Source organism: Vicugna pacos, chromosome 25 (assembly GCF_048564905.1).
Source record: "Vicugna pacos chromosome 25, VicPac4, whole genome shotgun sequence".
NCBI lineage: Eukaryota > Metazoa > Chordata > Mammalia > Artiodactyla > Camelidae > Vicugna > Vicugna pacos.
The window spans coordinates 12,378,830-12,397,803 of record NC_133011.1 but is presented as its reverse complement, the minus strand read 5'-3'; the positions used below and the strand labels follow the sequence as shown (position 1 = coordinate 12,397,803).

At 30.8% G+C, this 18,974-nt stretch overlaps 1 protein-coding gene across 4 annotated transcripts in view; it reads right to left on the bottom strand.

Moving 5' to 3' along the window:
• The window catches only part of RIMS2 (regulating synaptic membrane exocytosis 2), a 436,528-nt gene that overhangs the window by 245,323 nt on the left and 172,231 nt on the right, over window positions 1–18,974 (bottom strand). For all 4 annotated transcript variants that reach the window (XM_072949585.1, XM_072949586.1, XM_072949591.1 and 1 more), the window contains 5 exons: window positions 18,134–18,253; window positions 15,932–16,031; window positions 14,847–14,970; window positions 13,167–13,213; window positions 9,582–9,694 (listed from right to left, as the gene is read on the bottom strand). In XM_072949585.1, coding sequence (XP_072805686.1) covers window positions 9,582–9,694; window positions 13,167–13,213; window positions 14,847–14,970; window positions 15,932–16,031; window positions 18,134–18,253 — 504 coding nt within the window. The remainder of the gene's footprint in view (window positions 1–9,581; window positions 9,695–13,166; window positions 13,214–14,846; window positions 14,971–15,931; window positions 16,032–18,133; window positions 18,254–18,974) is intronic.

Here is an 18,974-nt window from a genome sequence, read left to right as displayed (position 1 = left end):
ACTTTAGTATAATGTTTACATTCCCAATCTTTGCCCCATTCTCTTACACTAATATTAGCACAAAATATAACGTCACTTAGTAAATTGCAGTTAAGATAAAAGGATATGCTATAATAACTTCAATGAATAGAAAAAAATAATTCAGATATTTTAATTTGACTGATAAATCACTTAGGCTTTTTGTTATCTAATTAGATATTAACATGCACATAATAATTACACTACCATAACTAAGGACTTTATATAGGATTGCTCTGTCTCTGTCTTTATGCAAGAACCCCTATAGTTCATTTTGTAGGTTCCCCTAAATAGTGAGTTCAGAATAAGTGCTCAAATTAATTGAATAGATAACTTCTTTATAAGGCATTCGTAGGGAATTTTTAAGCAAATGTTGTGTAACAGCAAAGATTATAAGCAATTGGGAATTATTAGTATCTTTAGTCAATAGACTAGTTTGTATTTAAAACTGTAATAAATTCATCTTTTAAAATTTCTTACACAGACATAGTCTCTTTTTCATTTGTGAAGCAAATGTATTTACCCTTAGAATAATAAGGGTATATTTTATAATTTGAGATGACAAAATTAGAATAATTTGCCTAAGCCATAATTAAGGATTAGAACTTCACATTCTACTGCTAAATTCATTTAACAATTGTCACCTCCCACACACATACCTCATACTCCCACACCTGGCTAGCTGAGTCTAACATGTCAGTATCTGTGATGACTATGACTCTGATCCACATTTGGTTCAAAACTCAGCACATCTCTGCCCACTATCTTAAAACTGAAATTGAATTGGAAATTTGGGAAAAGTTATATTTATGTAATATATATTATACGTATATTTATATTTCCAATGCTTTGATTTTTTTCCTTTAATTTGGATGTACAATGTTTGCAGCAGTTGAAAAAATCTAAATATACATTTCATGTCAGTCTTTTCCTATTGTCTCTAAAGCAGACAGCTCTGGGTCAGACTCTAGGATATATAAATAAATATTTACCATATACAAAAAAATCATACAAATATATATATGATATATTGGTAGTTCAGTTCCAATTGTTCAGTTTCAACATGGCTTTGTTGAGTCCGTCACTTTATATCTTAGAGAATGAGAGGCTGAGTAAGACGTTGGAGTCAGACGACTAAAGGCCCGGAAGAGTATATAGAATTATTTATACACTTTTCTTTTTGGTCAAGTGGAATTAGCCCTCTTATAAAAATAATTACAAGACATATGTAAATTTTAAAAATGATTATGACTACTCTTTAAGTCCTTATGTTTAATGCAGGTATTACCCTGAGGCTGTGTAACAGAGTTTTCTGAATGGAGTTGCTAAGTACAGACTCAAGACAAAGTTTTTTCTAAACTGTGGTTCACAAAACTGCAACAGTATTAATCTGGCTTATTTGCTTAAAGGTTACAAATTCCTGTGGCCCACCTCTCATTAGTGAATCGGAATGAGGCCCAGAGAATTTGCATTTTAACAACTCCTCCAGGCGATTCTCATTGTCATTAAAGCTTAAGAACCACTACTTCAGACTAGGTGACCAACAACCTGAAAAAAAAGCCTCTAACATTTAAATGGCAAAAAAGTTCAAATATTTGCTTGCCAGACAATATTAGAACAAAGATGCAGATAAGGCAGGTGGGGAAAAAGAGACCATTCTGGCAAAAGACATGAGGAGGGGGGAAAAGTCTCATATATGAGATGAAAAGGAGATGTCAGGGAGCATCACGGTTCCTCTAAATTTTGTGACCAAAACCACATCAATTTCTGATATTCTTTGTTTTCTATAGTAATAAAAAAGCTTATGGTTTTTATTTTTCCATGATATTAAAAAATCCCTCTCTGAGGATCACAATATGAATATTAGGCACTTTAAAGAGAAAAAACTTCTGAAAGGCTAAAAAATTTGTTTTCCAATAAACTAGACACTTAAGAAACAAAGAAAAATTACTATTATTATTATTAGACTAAGCTCATAATTATTGGAACAAATCAGTGATTTCTATGAGTTTTTTTAAGGGACTGAGACTAAGCCTTTATTGCTGTCTCCACAGGCAATATTTTTGCTCCTTTAAAAATCATCACAGCCAGACATTTAAGATATATATTTCAAATGCCTGATAGATACTATTATTTTTAGATTTTCTTATGCCATGGGAAACCAAAAATATCACATATTAATTATATTCATTTCTCATTCATTCTCATATAAACAGATATTAGGCTTTTATATTTTTACATTATTACTTTCCAGTTTATAAAATTATACTTTAAAAATATTAAAATAATAGATATATAAAACAGGCACATTTTAATTTTACTGATTTTTTAAATTAAAATTATACTTTTTAATAAACTGTTGAATTGGGCATTTGATCAATAACCCTAAGTTTCATTTTGTACTACAGGACTTGCATTGAAGTTTTTAATAGATATCCAGTTCATACTATGAAAATAGAATTATTTTATTTGCTAGGTTATTTATCACATTCCAAAATATCTTCTCTGTGCTTTTTCAGTGAATGGTTAGAAAATATCTGTTGATTCCCCCAAATATAACAAATGTATTTCCACAATTGTAGATATGACATACTTCTTATTTTACCTCAATTTCATTAATAAAAATATTGATATCATTTTAATTGGTTTAATACAATTATCATTCCAGCTTTATTTACCAGGTAACCATTTTAAATTAACCAAGCAGAACCTGAGCTGTATAAGTAAATATTTTACAGTACATGGTATTAACTAGGAGAGCTTTATTTTTTTAAATTTAAACTAAAATAGTATTATTGAAAACTGACAACAACCAAAAAACAAAACCATGCAGCAAAGCAAGGAAAAGCATAATACTACTTTTTTAAGAAAACTATATTGACATTACTTTACCATATAAGGGTTTCCTAATGAAAAGAGGCAAACAACTTGTACCCAAGAATTACAGTAAAATTAAATGGAATCACAATTACAAAATGTAAACAAAATAAACCCAACACATTTCATCTGGATTGTGATTTTGTTCTTTTAAAGTAATATACTTTTCAAAAGTTGAACCTTATATATAATATGCATAAAATTCATATTTTAGATAAGGTACAAATTTATTTGCCAATCTCCTCAAGGAGTTATTGCTTGGAAAATGCAAGAGAATGTAGATGTTAAGTGACATAATGAGTGATTTAAAGAGACAGCAAACTTAGAGTAATAAAGGAACGTATCAACAGTACAAAGTCAGCTATTTCTGTCAATGTTACAAATGTAAGTGGAATCTACATTAAACGCCAACCTGAAACCTAGGAGTTTTAGTATTCTCATCATATAAAATCACTAACAAAGATTGTCTCTTTAAATTTTTATTGTATTTTAATCTCCATGCAGAATTTTACAAGCTGGCTCATAAAATGATTTGAAAGTCAATAATATGGTTCGGAGCAACATACCAAAAAAAGTTTTCCTACTACGCATTTTCCAAAAACATACAAATAAGGGTTAAAACACAACTTTAGCTTCTATCAGGCAGACAAGGCCTTTACCTGAACCCTAGGAACAAAAGGCGTTGTTCTTCTACTAAGGCTTTGGCTCTGGTAAGCAAAATTAAAGAAAAAAGCAATAAAACAAAACCAAAAGGACAACACGCTGGAACTAAAAGACCAAAAGTAAAAAACACATACAACTATCCCTTAAATACATTTTTCCATGGCAATATATATGTAAATTAAGTAGTTCAATGCAATGAATAAGTTAATTTTCCCAAAATGCTAAAATGAATATAAAAACTATACAAAATCTTATAATTTTTAAATCAGATTTTTAAATGTAAGCAACATAACACGAATTAGGACTGAACGTAAAATAATATATTCGGGTTTATATATTCTGAAAGAATGAGTGTAAACATAATACGAGAGTCAAGATATTCCAGGTTTCACCCTTAAACACACCACATCGAAAAAAATCATAGTACAAGAATTAATTAGATGAAAATACACTATAGAATTATTAGTGATAAGTCATCTGTAGAAGAAATTATGCAACTTTTCCAAAATTATATGTCTAACAAAAGTCTAAAAAACACTAGCCAAGTTGGCTTTAGCATTCCTTAAAAGAATAAACACAGAAAGAGTAATGTATACTGGAACAAACTGGATTAATTAGTTGATTCATACTTTAAGAATCTATACCAGGTTCTAGTATTTAAATACCATTTTCAGATATTTGTTGTGTACCACGTGAAATTATACGATTTAGAGCTAATTATACTTATTGATGACAATAATACCTCATTCTTTTTATTTATACAGTTCTTTATATTTTTCAAGCCTTTACTGACAGTTTGTTGCAAATTTATTGCCTCCAACAATGCTAGGAGGTGGCTGCTGTTATTTCCAACAGGTAGATGAGGAAACAGGCATAAGAAAAGGCTAAATACACTCACCCACACTGAAACAAAAAAAATAAGATAGTGTAATAGAGCCTGGTTCTGATTAAATCACTCCATTTCAAATTCTTAAAGACAAATTTCTTTCCTCTTCTAACTTATTTTGTTTTCATTTTGAAACAAGTCTCCCAAAGATATCACAATCATCAGAATTTTCTGCCTTTATTAAGGAATGCCAACAGTTAAAGCAGGAACAAAATCAGATGCATGTCTCTGGGTCTGGGAATGGATTTCAAGGCATTTAATTTTTGTCCTTTTACCAAGATTCCATCCCATTTGCTCACATTTCTCATGGATGTCTAGCTTGTCTAATTAACAGCTGCAGATAGTTAAAGGCTTCAGACTTTTCCACTGCTCTACAGAAACAGATAATAGGTACTAGGAAGACTGTTGTCCAATTCAACCATCACCAGGCAGACACTGTTTAAGACATAAATCTAAAATCCAAAGGCAAGCAGACCTGAAGAGCAGATTGTCATTCAATCATGAGTCATCTTTTTCTCTCTTCAAAAACAAAGACAGCTTCAAATCTAAGCTGCCTTCTCTTTTGTGGGGAGACATTTCCAAAGGAAGAAAGGAATGTTTAGATATGGAGTGAGCTACTCATATCAGTCTGCAAAATCCTAAATGGATAATTCTCTGGCCAGTGGGTAAGAGATGGGTATGAGATTCACAGAGATTAATGAGGCATGCTGAAGAAAAGGAGTAACAAGGCACTCAATTTGGAAATAGATTTTCTTTTTCTTGCCTTCTCACCTTTTCTACCTGTTTTAGAGCAAAAATATCAATGTAATGAAAGATTTTTGCAAGTAAATATTACTTCATAAACTAAAAGATTTACTTAAAAAAGAATACTTTGAAATAAAGTAATCCTTTAAACATTTTTCCGTTTTCTAAAATGATCTTAAGTGAGCAACTCACAGATATTTGAAATCAACCATCTAAAATCCATGTCAATTTAAACCTAATCTTTTCCTATAAGCTTACATATTAAACTTGGCTATATAAACGTATTTTGTTCTGTTAGCTTTTTAAAAATTGAGGTGAAATTAAAATAACATGCAACTAACCATTTAAAAATATATAATTCAGTGGCATTTAGTGCATCCACAATGCTGTGCTACCACTACCTCCCTCCAGTTTTAAAACTTTTTCATCACACCAGAAGAATACCCTGTACCTATTAAGTAATTGCTCCCTACTTCCCCACTGACTCAATTTCTGGCAACTACTAAGCTGCTTTCTATCTCTATGGGTTATACATATCTCATAAAGAAAAGGTAAAGTATTATGTATCTTATTACAATTTGTAATTAATATTAATTCATTTAAGTGTGAAATATCTGATATTATCTATAAAAATTCAGCCTTATGCAAATGAAGAATTTGAATTTGTACACCACAATTTATTTTGTATTTTTAATATTACTTCCTACTTTTACTGCACTATTAACTTTAGGACATTCCTTTTATGCAATGCTTCTAAAATAACAAGGTTGTAACAATGAGATGTAAAAGATAAAAGCTCAAAGAAAATACTTTCATTTATGGAAGGTCTTAAAAAGGCTATCAAGTTTCTAAGTAAATATAAAGGATACATACCTATTCTTCAGTTATTTATTCCCTTTAAATGGGCATATAAAATGGATATGTACAATATATACAAGCTCATCACTAAAAATGGAGTCAGGAGAATATTAAAACACAGTAACTTAAGGAAAAATTGCAACTATTAATCAGCCACAGACCCTGAAGTAAAATAAAATGACTGTCAATAAGAATTTACATATTCCTATCGAAAAAAAGAACTGTGAGCGATTTCTCGCTTTCAAAAGAGTTAAAGGCTGTATTTTATTTTAATACTCTATCAAAACTTTAGCCAAAGGCTGCAGATTAATTTTAAAATATTGAGAGAATTACAAATGTAATCCTCTAAAGAAAGAAACTGCTAAATTCTGGAAGAATATAAAGTTTAAAAAGAATCAAAAATAAGGGAGTGTTGACAGTGAAAGGGCTAACATAGAGTTCAGCTGTCATAAACCTGAGCTCATACTGATTTTCTCACCTAATACAAATGGCACTTCCATAGTTATGCCTTAGCATAATAACAAGTAGCAGCACAATTCAAGCATAGAGAAGAAAAAAATTGAATAATTAAAAAAAAATCAACAGACTTGTGCTTGAACGTTTAACTAACAATTTGCATTATACATATATTATATATTTGAGAAAACATCAGTCCATGAACTGACATAAATATATTGAGAAAGTCAGCTCACATAATATACAAATCATCTTTGTTGTCAGGCATTAGCAATGTCATGATTCTGCAAGTGAGTTATGGGCCCAGGTAAGATCCCACTAAAACCAAAACTAGCCAAAAGTAAAAATAGAAGGATATAGGAATTGTAATGTTGCCTTATGACTTCCTAGGAGTTTCCCCAAAGGATGATATGTGTGGATACTTATTTTACATCATTAGAGCAAACCAAAATTGTCTCCAGTTGACAGAAATTGGGTTAAATATAGAGGAAAATACTCTATCCAGAGGGTATCTTGCTTGTGTTTTCCTGCATGCAAAGAATGAACATAAAATTAAGTTTCATGAAGGTAAAATCCACGTCTATCTTGTTCAGTGTTGTATTCTCAGCTACTAATATTACAACTGACCAAGGGATTAGAACTTAACATATATTACTTGAACAGATGATTGTAGTTTAATTTGGTAAAAATATTTTAGTGCAAAATTTTGGCAACAAATATCAAGAATCTTTCATTTTTTTCTTTCATATTGTAATTTTTACATCCTGAAAGTTATGCCAACCAAAGAATTTTGTTGTAACAAAATATGCAAGACTTATAGTCAAGGATTTCCATGGCATCATTATTTATAATACTATAAATTAGAGACAAGCAAGATATCCTATAGTAGCAAATTAAATTAAATGGAGTACTAAATAGCCATTAAAATCGCTGTAGGAGGAATTTTTTAAAGAAAAACATTTAAAGGAAAAAGTACACAATATATTACTAAGTGAAAAAGCAAGTTTCAAAATAATATACACATATTTATCACAGTTTTGTTTAAAAATTTATATGAATGTGAATGATTATATTCTAGTGGCAAGATTACAGGTGATTTCTATTTATTTATTTATCTATGCTTTCTAGACTTACCACAACAATTATGTACTATATTTATAAACATTATATTGCTGGAACATACTTCTTCTAAGTCATAATAAAATGATAAAATGGTACACATTTTAAATTATGACTATATGGATTTTAAACCAACATCATTCATAAATCCAAATGCTATATACTTTTAAGTTTATTTTCCCTCCAAATATTTAACAGTCTTACCTTTCTACCATATTCACTTCGAACAAAGAAATGAATTTGAAATCTGTCTAAATGCCTGCACTGTGCTCCTCACCCTCCCCCCTCCGAGCCCAAATTCTAATACAGCCTTGGGATTTCAAAAGAGGTAACAAAGTGATACTTACTCATTATGGAAATCTAACTTCCGCTCCCTCCTCCACCTACTGAAGCCAACTCCACACAACACACACACACATACACACACACACACACACACACACACACATACACACACTTATGTACTGACATCATCAGCCACCCAGAGCATTATGTATATAGATGGACTAGTAAAAGGAAGCCATAATTTAAAAATTAAAAAGCTAATATTCATTAGCACTTCCTAAAATGATGGAAGGAAATAAATATATATTTGTAACCATAAATGACAACATCTGTGCTGTCAAAATACGTAAGAAAATAAGCAGAAAGATGCTACTTATTGTGCAAAATGGGAAAAAATACCACTGTCCTCAAATGAAAAAGTTCACTCTGCTTATGAAAGAGAAAGGAAAAGAAAATAATAAAGAGAAGAAATTCATTTTAGTAAGACATTTACAATCTCCTAGTAGTGTCTCTCATCTTTCTTACATAGCTTTTCTGTTATTATCACTTTTGTAATCAAAGTATTCCCAGAACAGACATATCTAATGACTTTTTCAATAGCTTTTACTATGTTATTTCTGATTATATGTCCTATATATCCATCTAATTAATAAAAATTCTTTAGAAAAATCAAACTTCTCCTTCTCTACAAAATCAAACTTCTCCTTCTCTACAAAATAAAAGAAATTTTGTAGCTGACTGAACAAAAAGCTAGAAATTATCTTAAAATATCAGTTGAAGAATACTTAAGCTTTTAATCTATAACATTTTTTATCCAAAATTCAGTGTCTTAATTTTGAGAACCTAAATAGTTCTTAATACTCACAAAAATTTAAGTTTAGTAATTCATCAGAATTAGAGTCAGTATTAACCTGTTACCAAAATATAACTGGATACATTTTAATATTTTAATATTTTTAAAGGTCTAAAAGGGAATTACAACTGAAGAAATTAATAAAAAGTGAGGGCCTGAATTGACAAAGCTCTTCTAATATGGGTATAAGATACATAACTAAATTTTTAACTTTAATCATAAAATGTTCAAATTAGAGATCACTTAATATGAAATCTGGCTGGTGTGCTCAATAATCTATTATATATTTCTCCATTTGCTTAGTTTTGTCTGTTGACAAAAGCATCTCAATTGTCATTACATTTCAGAGCAATATTCATACCCCAATGGTTACCGTGAAATTCACCTCAAATTTTCTTAATGTTAAAGAGAACTTATAAATATTCACTTTTATCTTAAATATATCATCTTTATATAGTGCAGCATTTTTCTTTCTCTTAAAAGTCTATGATAAGTTATATTCATTTTAAGGTACTGAGCAGAAATCATGACGTTAAATTTTGGAATAATGTGACTAAGGTGAGAAAAGTTTTAGGAAGCATCACAAACTCTAATTCTCATTAAATTCATTAAATTCCAGAGAAACCAGCTTGAATCAAGAAAACATATGCTAAATAATTAAAATTGAATTTAAATTAATTAAACTTATTAATAGTGAGAAAACTGATGGTTAAAAGCACAATTATATCCTAAACAAAACTTGGTTTACAGAAAACTAACATCATATAGTAAAAACACTACTTGATTTTCCAAAAAAAAGAAATTAATCTAGTGATTACATACTGAAAGTTGTCCAGATAAGAACTGTGGAACATCCCTCAGCATGCCAGGACTCATGGGAGAGGTAACGGAAATAGAAGGACGATCCATTTTTTGAGATTCAAATGAGCTAGAACCTGAAATAGTAATTATACATAAAGAATAGTAACAATGGCTCTTCGTTAGTATTTAATAATCTTCACCAAATAACTTTTAAGTTATTTTTAATCTCCACAAAATGCCATTATATAGACCATTTTCTTAGCTACACTGTTCCAAATATACTTAGAGAGGTTTTTCTTTTTTTTAAAGCATAAGTGCTGCTTAAGGATTCTCTTAAGACCAAGGGTAAACCATTTTCTGTGCCAATTGTAGTAGAGACAGACCTCTACCTCAGAACTTAGCTACTTCATCTGTTATGTGCACTAAACTCATATCTTACAATAATATACTAAGAAAATTTTAAAATAGAAACTTAGGAAGGAAAAAAGGAAAATCTAAGTCAATAAGGCAACTTGAAGACGGCCTAAACTTGTAATACTAAAAATGTAAGTACTAGAATGTTAATTGTGAAAACTTTTTAAGAAGTGATTTTTAACCATATCTGGAAGGATAATAATAAATTAGATGGGCAGAAAGGAATTGAGGGGCTACTAAGAAAAAGATATAGTGTAGCAGAAAAAGGAGAACCTCAGTACCCAGAAGTTACGTATAAATTTTCTTGTATGGAGGGGAAGGAACAAATTGGAAAAAGAATAAAAATGGGGGTAATGAGATACTGGCAGAATTAAATGCCTGGAATTCTGGGCACAAATTTTGGCGCTAATAAAATATCTATGCTAAGTTCTTATGAGTAAGGTAATAAAAACTGCATTTGAGGAAGATGTCTTTATCATTTACTTAAAGTGGAGGTTGAACTGAGTGAGATGGAAAACAGTTAAGAACAAGTGGAATTCAAAATAAAAACAATAGGATAGGCTGGAAAATGGAATGAAAAGAAAGAAGAGGCAACATCACAAAATAAAAAAACGAGGAACTCAAAAACTAATTAGATATGAGAGATAAGGAGAAAGGGGGGAAACATTAAGATTTCAAGTCCTATAACCAGATATGGAATCAAGAAAATCCTCTAAGTGTCTGCTTTGTTCTCTGCACAGGACAGTGCTGATATTCCCAGGGATGCAGAACAATGGAGAAGTCCTGCATTTAAGGGAATGGGTGGAGAAGTTAATTAGGAGCACAGTGACCCTGTGACACCTCAGAGACATGAAAGGGGAAATGTAAAGTGGGTAATGGATATATGGATGGGACTGAATGTCAAGTGGGTATTAGTGTTAAAAATTAAATTTTAGTGTCTCCCTAATTGAAGGCCCAAGTGGATAAAATTCTCTTCTAGAGAGAACAGAGTATAAAATGAGGGGGGAAACTGCAAGCCTTGGGATCAGAAGTAATGGTGATACCTTTATGGTAGATAGAAGTGGGAAGAATGCTGACTTTATACTAAGAAACAAGCTAAGTTTTCTATACACTAAGCTTCGAGTAACAGGAAGACACTTAGAACATATTTCTTCAACATCCAGGGATGCAGGGACAATGACAGATCATTTTGATAAATGTAAACTTAGGAGCCGTATGGCAATTAAGACCACATGAAGAGAATTTATTGAGGAACTGAAAATAGAGGGTTAAGAATTGGGCCTTGGAGAAAGGTATTCTTAACATTTAAAGAATAAAGGATTGAATCTAATTTGAGAAAGAACCTCTGTCCTCACAGGAACAACTTTGGAATTGTAGCCTGGGGGTTTTCAAATAGCCATAAGAAGGTAAGGGCTCCACAGTGCTCTCGTGATATCTGAGTGACGTAACACAAATGAATAAAAATTTACCTACTTCATAGATCGCTGTGAAAACTAAGTGTGATTGTGTAGGTACAACATCCTGCACAGTTCCAGGGACTCAAAATGGGAGTGATGATCATGATGATAATATTATTATATATAATAATCATTGTTATTTTATATTAGAGCTTATTATGCTGCAGTTTTATGTGATCATGATATTATTTTGGATAACATGATTTAGCAACTAGCTAAACGTACTAAATCAAATGGGTCGTAAGATCATAATTTAAAGTTTAGATCTATGCCATTCCAAAAGGATTTCACCTCTCTGGTAAAGATTTTAAAGAAATTTATACTCCTACTTGTATTCTAAAAGTAAAAAGCCCCACCTATTTTAATAGTATATTCTCAGTTGCTGTGTGTATAGAGAATCCAACCACTTCTTACCACCTTCATTGAAACACCATGGTCAAAGTTACCATCATCTCACTGCTCAAGATACTGACTCACTGGTCTCTCTAATGTCACTCCATTTAATACATTTGCAACGTAGTAGCCAGATTTTAAAACATAAGCGTCTCCTCAGAAACATCCTATGTAGCGCTTGATTTCCCTCCAGGTAAAAGCCGAGTCCTTACAGCGCTTTATGAAGTCTATGCAGTTTGGCTGCCTGTGACTTCTCTCTCCTCCTTCCTACCATTCCTCCCCTTGCTCACTATGGCAGCCACGATACCCTTTTTGCTTTTTCTTAAATGCATCTCAGGCTTTCTTGCCATAGAGCTGTTGCACTTCTGGGCCCTGTCCCTGGAGAACTTTTGCCTCAGATTGCCGCTCTTTCAAATCTTGCTCCAATCCTTCCTTCTCAGCGTAGTCTATCCTGATCAACATATTTCAAACTGCAACCCTCCTCCACTCTTCTTTCAGAACATTCCTTACTCTCAATCAATCAAGAAACTTAGTTCATTGGAAAAAACTCATTTGTTTAACATCTGAAATAGCACTCAAACATATGTAATAAAAAGTATTTATGTACTTAATGTTATTTTAACATATTGTATAATAATGTGTATTGTTCCATTACAACTCTGTTAAATCAGAACTATTTTCCCACCTTTAAGAAATATAAATTAGAATATATGTAATTATGCCCAAGAGTCCCCCCATTTACTGAAGATTAGGTCACAAAATTGTGAATTTTAAAATTAGATGAAATTTGGTGGGGGAGAGGTAAAACTTCTGGGAGTGATGGTATGTTCATTATTTTTTATTGGCAATGATGGTTTCACATGTATGTCAAAACTTCTCTAACTGTGCATTTTAAATATGTTCAGTTACACTAGTATTCCTTACTAGAGCCATCTAAAAATATACAGTAGTTGGGGGAGGGTATAGCTCAGTGGTAGCGCATGCTTAGAATGCACAAGATCCTGGGTTCAGTCCCCAATACCGCCACTAAAAAATAAATAAACCTAATTAGCTCCCTGCCCCTCCCCAAAATAAAAAATTTCTATTCAAATAAATGTATATGCTTTTAAAATATATATATAGTAGTTAAGACTATGATTTTTAAAAATCCTAAAATATTATAGATTTTTGTACTTTTTTCCACAATGAGATGAAATAGTACATTAATTTTCCATCTTTATATGACTATGTACTTGATAAAAATATTATATTCCTTATTTTATATTAATAGATATAATATTTCACTTGACCCCTGATGAATACTTTATTAATAATATTTTTTTCTAAAATAAATGAAACTTACTGGACTCCAGTTGTGCATGTGTGCTGTCAGGTATTCTAGGTATATCTCTGAAATGATATAGAAAGAAAATAAGAAATGATTTCAACAAATAATAGCAACTGCTATTTTGATCATTATCAATCTATGTTATAATAGGGCAATGTAAAATGAAAAAAATTGTGTATTATACCAGCATTAAATAAGAAAAACAAGTCACAGTACTTTATTGCTAATAAAAGTATGCTGAATTAACTCTTAACTACTTAAAAGGAAGTAAAATTCATATGCATTTATGGCAGATTTATAAAAACATATACTTTATTTTCTATGTGCTTCAATACATAATTATCCACTCTAAAAAATGTCTGTATTCAACAAGACAAGTTTTATAGACATATTTTAATTACATTCTACTCTTTACTTTTACCTGCTGTTGTTCAAATTAGAAACACTGAAATTCAAATAAAATACCACTAAAACAAAAACTAAAATATTCAGATTGTGACAGAAAAATTGTAAATGTAAAAATTCCACTGAGAAAAACGTAAACATATTTCTTATTGAGACTTAACAAAATTACCTTGTAACTGCATTTACACCAAAAATATTTACATTTTTGTTTGAGATTTGCCAGAAGGGGTATGTATTAATGGTTAAGATCATTCAGAAATTACATCAAAAATATTTCAGATAGTAAACAAAAATATGATTAGAGGATCCTTTAATACCAAGAAATATATTTGGGTAATACACTAGCTGATACAGCAGTTTTACCATATTACAAAATGATGAAAAGATGAAATGGAAAATAGATACAATTTCATGTGACAGATTCATTATTTTTGAAAGGAACATTTCAAAAACTAAGTTACCAACTGAAGTCATTTTCTTTATCATGAAAAGAGGCCAAAATAATATAGTGCAATCATTTCCTAAATGAGTCAAAACTGGGCATCAGTATTCTACAAGAAAGAAGGATTTCCACAGATTCCACCCTGGAATGCTCTTAACCCCGGACATGCATTTAATAATTCATTGTCAGTTTATATATTTTTCTACTGCTTTTTTAGCTATAGGTTTATCTTTTACATTGGCTTAGAATACAAGCTTCTATAAAAGAAACACTGCTGTGATATTTCATGGGTAATTCTCACAATATATGTACAAAGGATTATATTTATTGCCAACTGACAAGTCAAAGAGTAATTGACATTTGCTTATTTTTTGTCTGTTACCTTAAAAGATGTTCTTTTCCTTTAAATAGTTGCCTCCATCTAGAAATAGTATGACTTTAAGACCTCTCTTTCTTATATTAAAATCTCCACTTTGAAAAAAAAAAGTGTAAAATTCATAGAATATAGTTGATTCTGAGTTTTCAATATATTGAACCACAGTTCATGAAACTTCTTTTGAAATTGTGACTATAGTCCCCTCTGCTAATGTCTTTAGCCATCTACCAAGCTATTAAGATAATAAAAATAATAAACACCTAAATATTTCTTCTCCTTTTGTAATTAAGTGTATGATCGGATAAAGAGACATCATGATTTTGGGTGATGTGCTTTTAGTAAAGAGGAAAAAAAGTATTGTCCTCCAAATAACTTATTTTTACAGAGCAATCAGACATTGTTGGATTGCACATTACAAACTGTTTAACAGTAGTCAATTTTATACGTGTATAAAGTGCTCCAACCAACTCACCCAATAGGCCTTGAAACAACAAGTTCCACTTGTGGTTCAGGTTTGGATTCCAGAATGATGTTATATACTTCTTCAAATGTGGCTCCTTGCAATAGTCTTCCATTCCATTCTAATACTTCGTCACCTGTAGTGTGTGTCAGTAATGATAATCTTAGAAAAACTGATCCCATAAAAGGTACTTGAAGCAAAAGCAATCTTAAACTGCAATGAATTTCATAGAATAAAATCACCATTACAGAATAAGAAACAAACTAGAACAGCTTCCAGTGGCATAAAATTTGATGACCAGGGTGAGTAGTATATTTCAACCAAAAGGACAAGGGTCCAGAGGAAAAATTACAAAAAAGTTATCACTCTGATTTCTAGGATCTTTTCAATGCTGTCTTGTCCCTGAATAGTTGTTTTTCTTGCGAGGGGAAGCAAGTTGGGAATAACCTACGTCTCTGACTTGATATCACTCCTGCCTCTGTCATTTCTTAATAGAAATTCCAGTTCCAGAAATGATAAAGATCAGTTGCCTCTTTGAAGATTTTATAAACTGTTGCCTCTGTAGTCAATATATATTTTTATTGAGGTATAGTCAGTTTACAATGTTGTCAATTTCAAGTGTACAGCATGTTTCAGTCGTACCTGAACATACATATATTCATTTTAATTACTTATGAAAAACTGACATGAAAATGGAAAATGTTATTATTTCTTAATTCTTGGTGATAAGTACACACGTTTGTTTTGTAATTATTTGCACTTTTTGAATAAAAAATAAATATTTTCAAAAAATGTTTTTAAACTTAAAAAAAAAAAAAGAAACACGAAGGCTTATGGGGAAACAAAACAGGTAAATCCTAGATACAGACAAGGAATATCCATCAGCAAAAACATAAGATCAGTAAATACAAAAATCTTTTTATCTAAGGTCACTCAAGAACTAATAGTTACAACTTTCCATTAATGAATAAAGATTAATACTTAAGTTAAATGAACTTTTTTTCTACCGGTGAAGTCACTTCTAAATGAGGATAACTTTTTCATAACTACTCAAGTTTTAACAGTTTAAGTGCAAATACTCAAAGACAGAAACCTACCTGGTCTAAGATGTCCTACAGTATCAGCTAAACTTCCTTTTTTAACTTTGGTAATAAATGCACAGAGCCGACCTGATTCAGTCATCTTTCCTCCTACAACCTGTTTAACAGAAGAAAATGTTATAACCGGCATATTGTTCAAATGAACACGATTGAAGATTCAAGTAAAAAATAACTAGACAATTTGTGGCTTTTAAAACTATAATTTAATATGTTAAAAATAATTTTTAAATAATATAGTGTTATTATTAGGAACTGAGTACATGTCCCAAGAGTAGACTCTTTACGTATTTCAAATGTTTTACAATTTAATCCATTATTTGTTGCAAGTGTTGCATAACTTAGAAACAATGTAACAATTTATAATTTTTGCCTTTATTACAGAATTCTGACTTTTGCCATTTCTAAAAACTTGTTATTACAGCACTACAAAATTATATTAACATTTCAAGTTATAGATGTCAAGTATCATAATATATATTTTATTACTTTTACTATAATTATATCTTCTAAAAATTTTATTAGTTGGTAATCTTTTGGGCACAGTGATAATGTGTATGATGATGAGGATGGATTTTGATTAAAATTACAAAATTTACTTAATCTCATTAGAATTAATGTAAACTTTAGACCATCTGCCTCCCAATTTTTGTTTTTATGTTTGTATTGATACATACCTTTCAGAAAAAGAAAAAACAAATGTTAGCAATAATGCTGTGGAGTCAAATGTGTACCTGTAAGACTGGCCTCTTAAAACTTAATGCTGATTCTCATCAACTGCCTTTCAACCAATATATCAACTTTATACCAAGTTAAGCAAATAATAGTAACTAACATCATTCATGTGTTGTTTTTCCTCTTCTAAGTTGACTAAATAATACAAAATTCAAAAGTCATTGATTTATCTTAATCCATGTATTTATTCACAAATTGCAGTGAATTACACTCAGTTGCAGCTCAGTTAATATTATCTAATTATTCCTATTTTTGGTTCTGAAAATTATATGTATAGATATTATGGGCTGAAATCCCTGTGTTAATATTTTAAAAAGTTTCTTGGCTTGATAAACTTTAATAATAATAATTATACTGGCTATAACTATTGAGTACCAGGCACTGTACTAAATGTTTGTATATTGCTTTATCTAATCTTATTCAATAATAATTCAGTCAGTATTATCTCCATTGTACAGATGAGGAACCTGAGGCTAAGAGTTTAGCTGCCTAATGTCATATAGTTAGTAACTGCTATCACTAGAATTCAAGCCAAAACTTCCCAATCTCTATACTCCACTGGTCTAACATGATACTGGGCAGATCTGGATTTGATTCCTACCTTTACCACCATCTCTGTGACCACGGGCAAATTACGACACCTCTCTAAGCCTATTTCTTATCTATTGTGAGTGTTAACAAAATGATAGATGTAAAGTGCTCAGATGAGTGACAGCCACATGGCAACCACCCAATAAATGTTGTCTAATTTATTTAAAACTGAAGTTTTCAAATATCAATCACATCCTAGTTACTACAGGACTACTTCTGTCCAATGGCTTAACTAAAACATTGACTCTTTTTGCATTTCAGTTTTTAATTCTCTTTACAGTTGCACAAAAAATAAACAGAGCTTTCTTTGGTGTACTTACCAAATAACTGTCTGGTATTTTACAGTAAAATATAAACCAATATTTATATTAAATCTCTTAACATTTGAGTTTCCAGACTTCAAACAGTATTCTCCCTCTCTCTACGTCACACATACACACAAACACACATTTTGCTACACTAATACAAAAATTGTATTTCTATGTAACACATATATTCCCCAAGTTTGCATATTTAATAATTAAATAAACCTATCATTTTAATAGAATATAAACACAGATATAGACTTAAAGGATAAACTACATAAAATAAGTTTGAGCACTGTATTTAGAATTCAAGTATGTAACTCAAGCTTTATTTTCCAAAATTATATATATGTATGTGTGTGTGCGTGTGTAACTGTCGAATAATGGCAACTTCTTAAATAATACTTGGAAAATGAAAAGGTTTTGGATAATGAGTGCAAATATTTAGGAATTATTGAAAATGGAAAAAAAAACTCCACTAAATTGGTATAAATAGTTACTAAATCTTTCACTTTTCTGATAAATCTGTAAAGGATTATAAAGCCAAAAACTCATATATTTCATTACATACCTTCAAGCCAAGCATTGCTCCTGAATCTCGAGGTACACTTCCATCTTTTAAACGCTTATTTAATAAAATGCGACCAATTAAACGATCTCCATCTTTAGACGGCTGCCACGTCACAGGGTGCTGACACATTGCATCAACAAACACAAAAATTAATGTCCTGTTATGACAAATGACCCCTTATTGTACAATCTCTCTAAACTTCAGACTTCCAATGTGTTATGATTACACAAACCAGTTTGCATTCAAAACACTGATCAAAAGAGCTTACTAGATTATGATTATAATCTCATGTTAATAATCTCAAGTTTTTAAAAATCCAGTTATTTCAAATTCTGACAGTGCTCTGACATAATATTGAAGTTATATAGTTCTACAAAATCTGAGAAATCTTGAAAATAAATGCAAACTCTAATTTAATTATCTACACACTAAAGATGAAAGGTTCACAGGCAGAAAAGAGACTGCAATTCTATGTAAATGAACTCATTTGAAAAGGAGAATTTAATCTTCAAACACCTTTGGAAGACTTTTGAAGGACTTTACAGTAGTAAAAGTTAAAAGTTTAAACTATATTAAAACATGAAATTTGAACTTATGATGAGGTTTAAAGATTAAATTATAAAAAAAATACACAAGCCCCAGTAACTTTCCAAATGAATGTGCACGGGAGAAATAGGCCTATTTCAAAGGTGAGGATAGATTACATTTCTCACTTTTGGAGGTTCCTTGATTCTTTCAGGTCTCTGATCTGTTTAGTAAATTAATTTTATTAGATAATTCAACAGTATCCATTGTTAAACAACCTTGAAAACATTAGTAGTCTCTCTCGGGGCAGAACCAA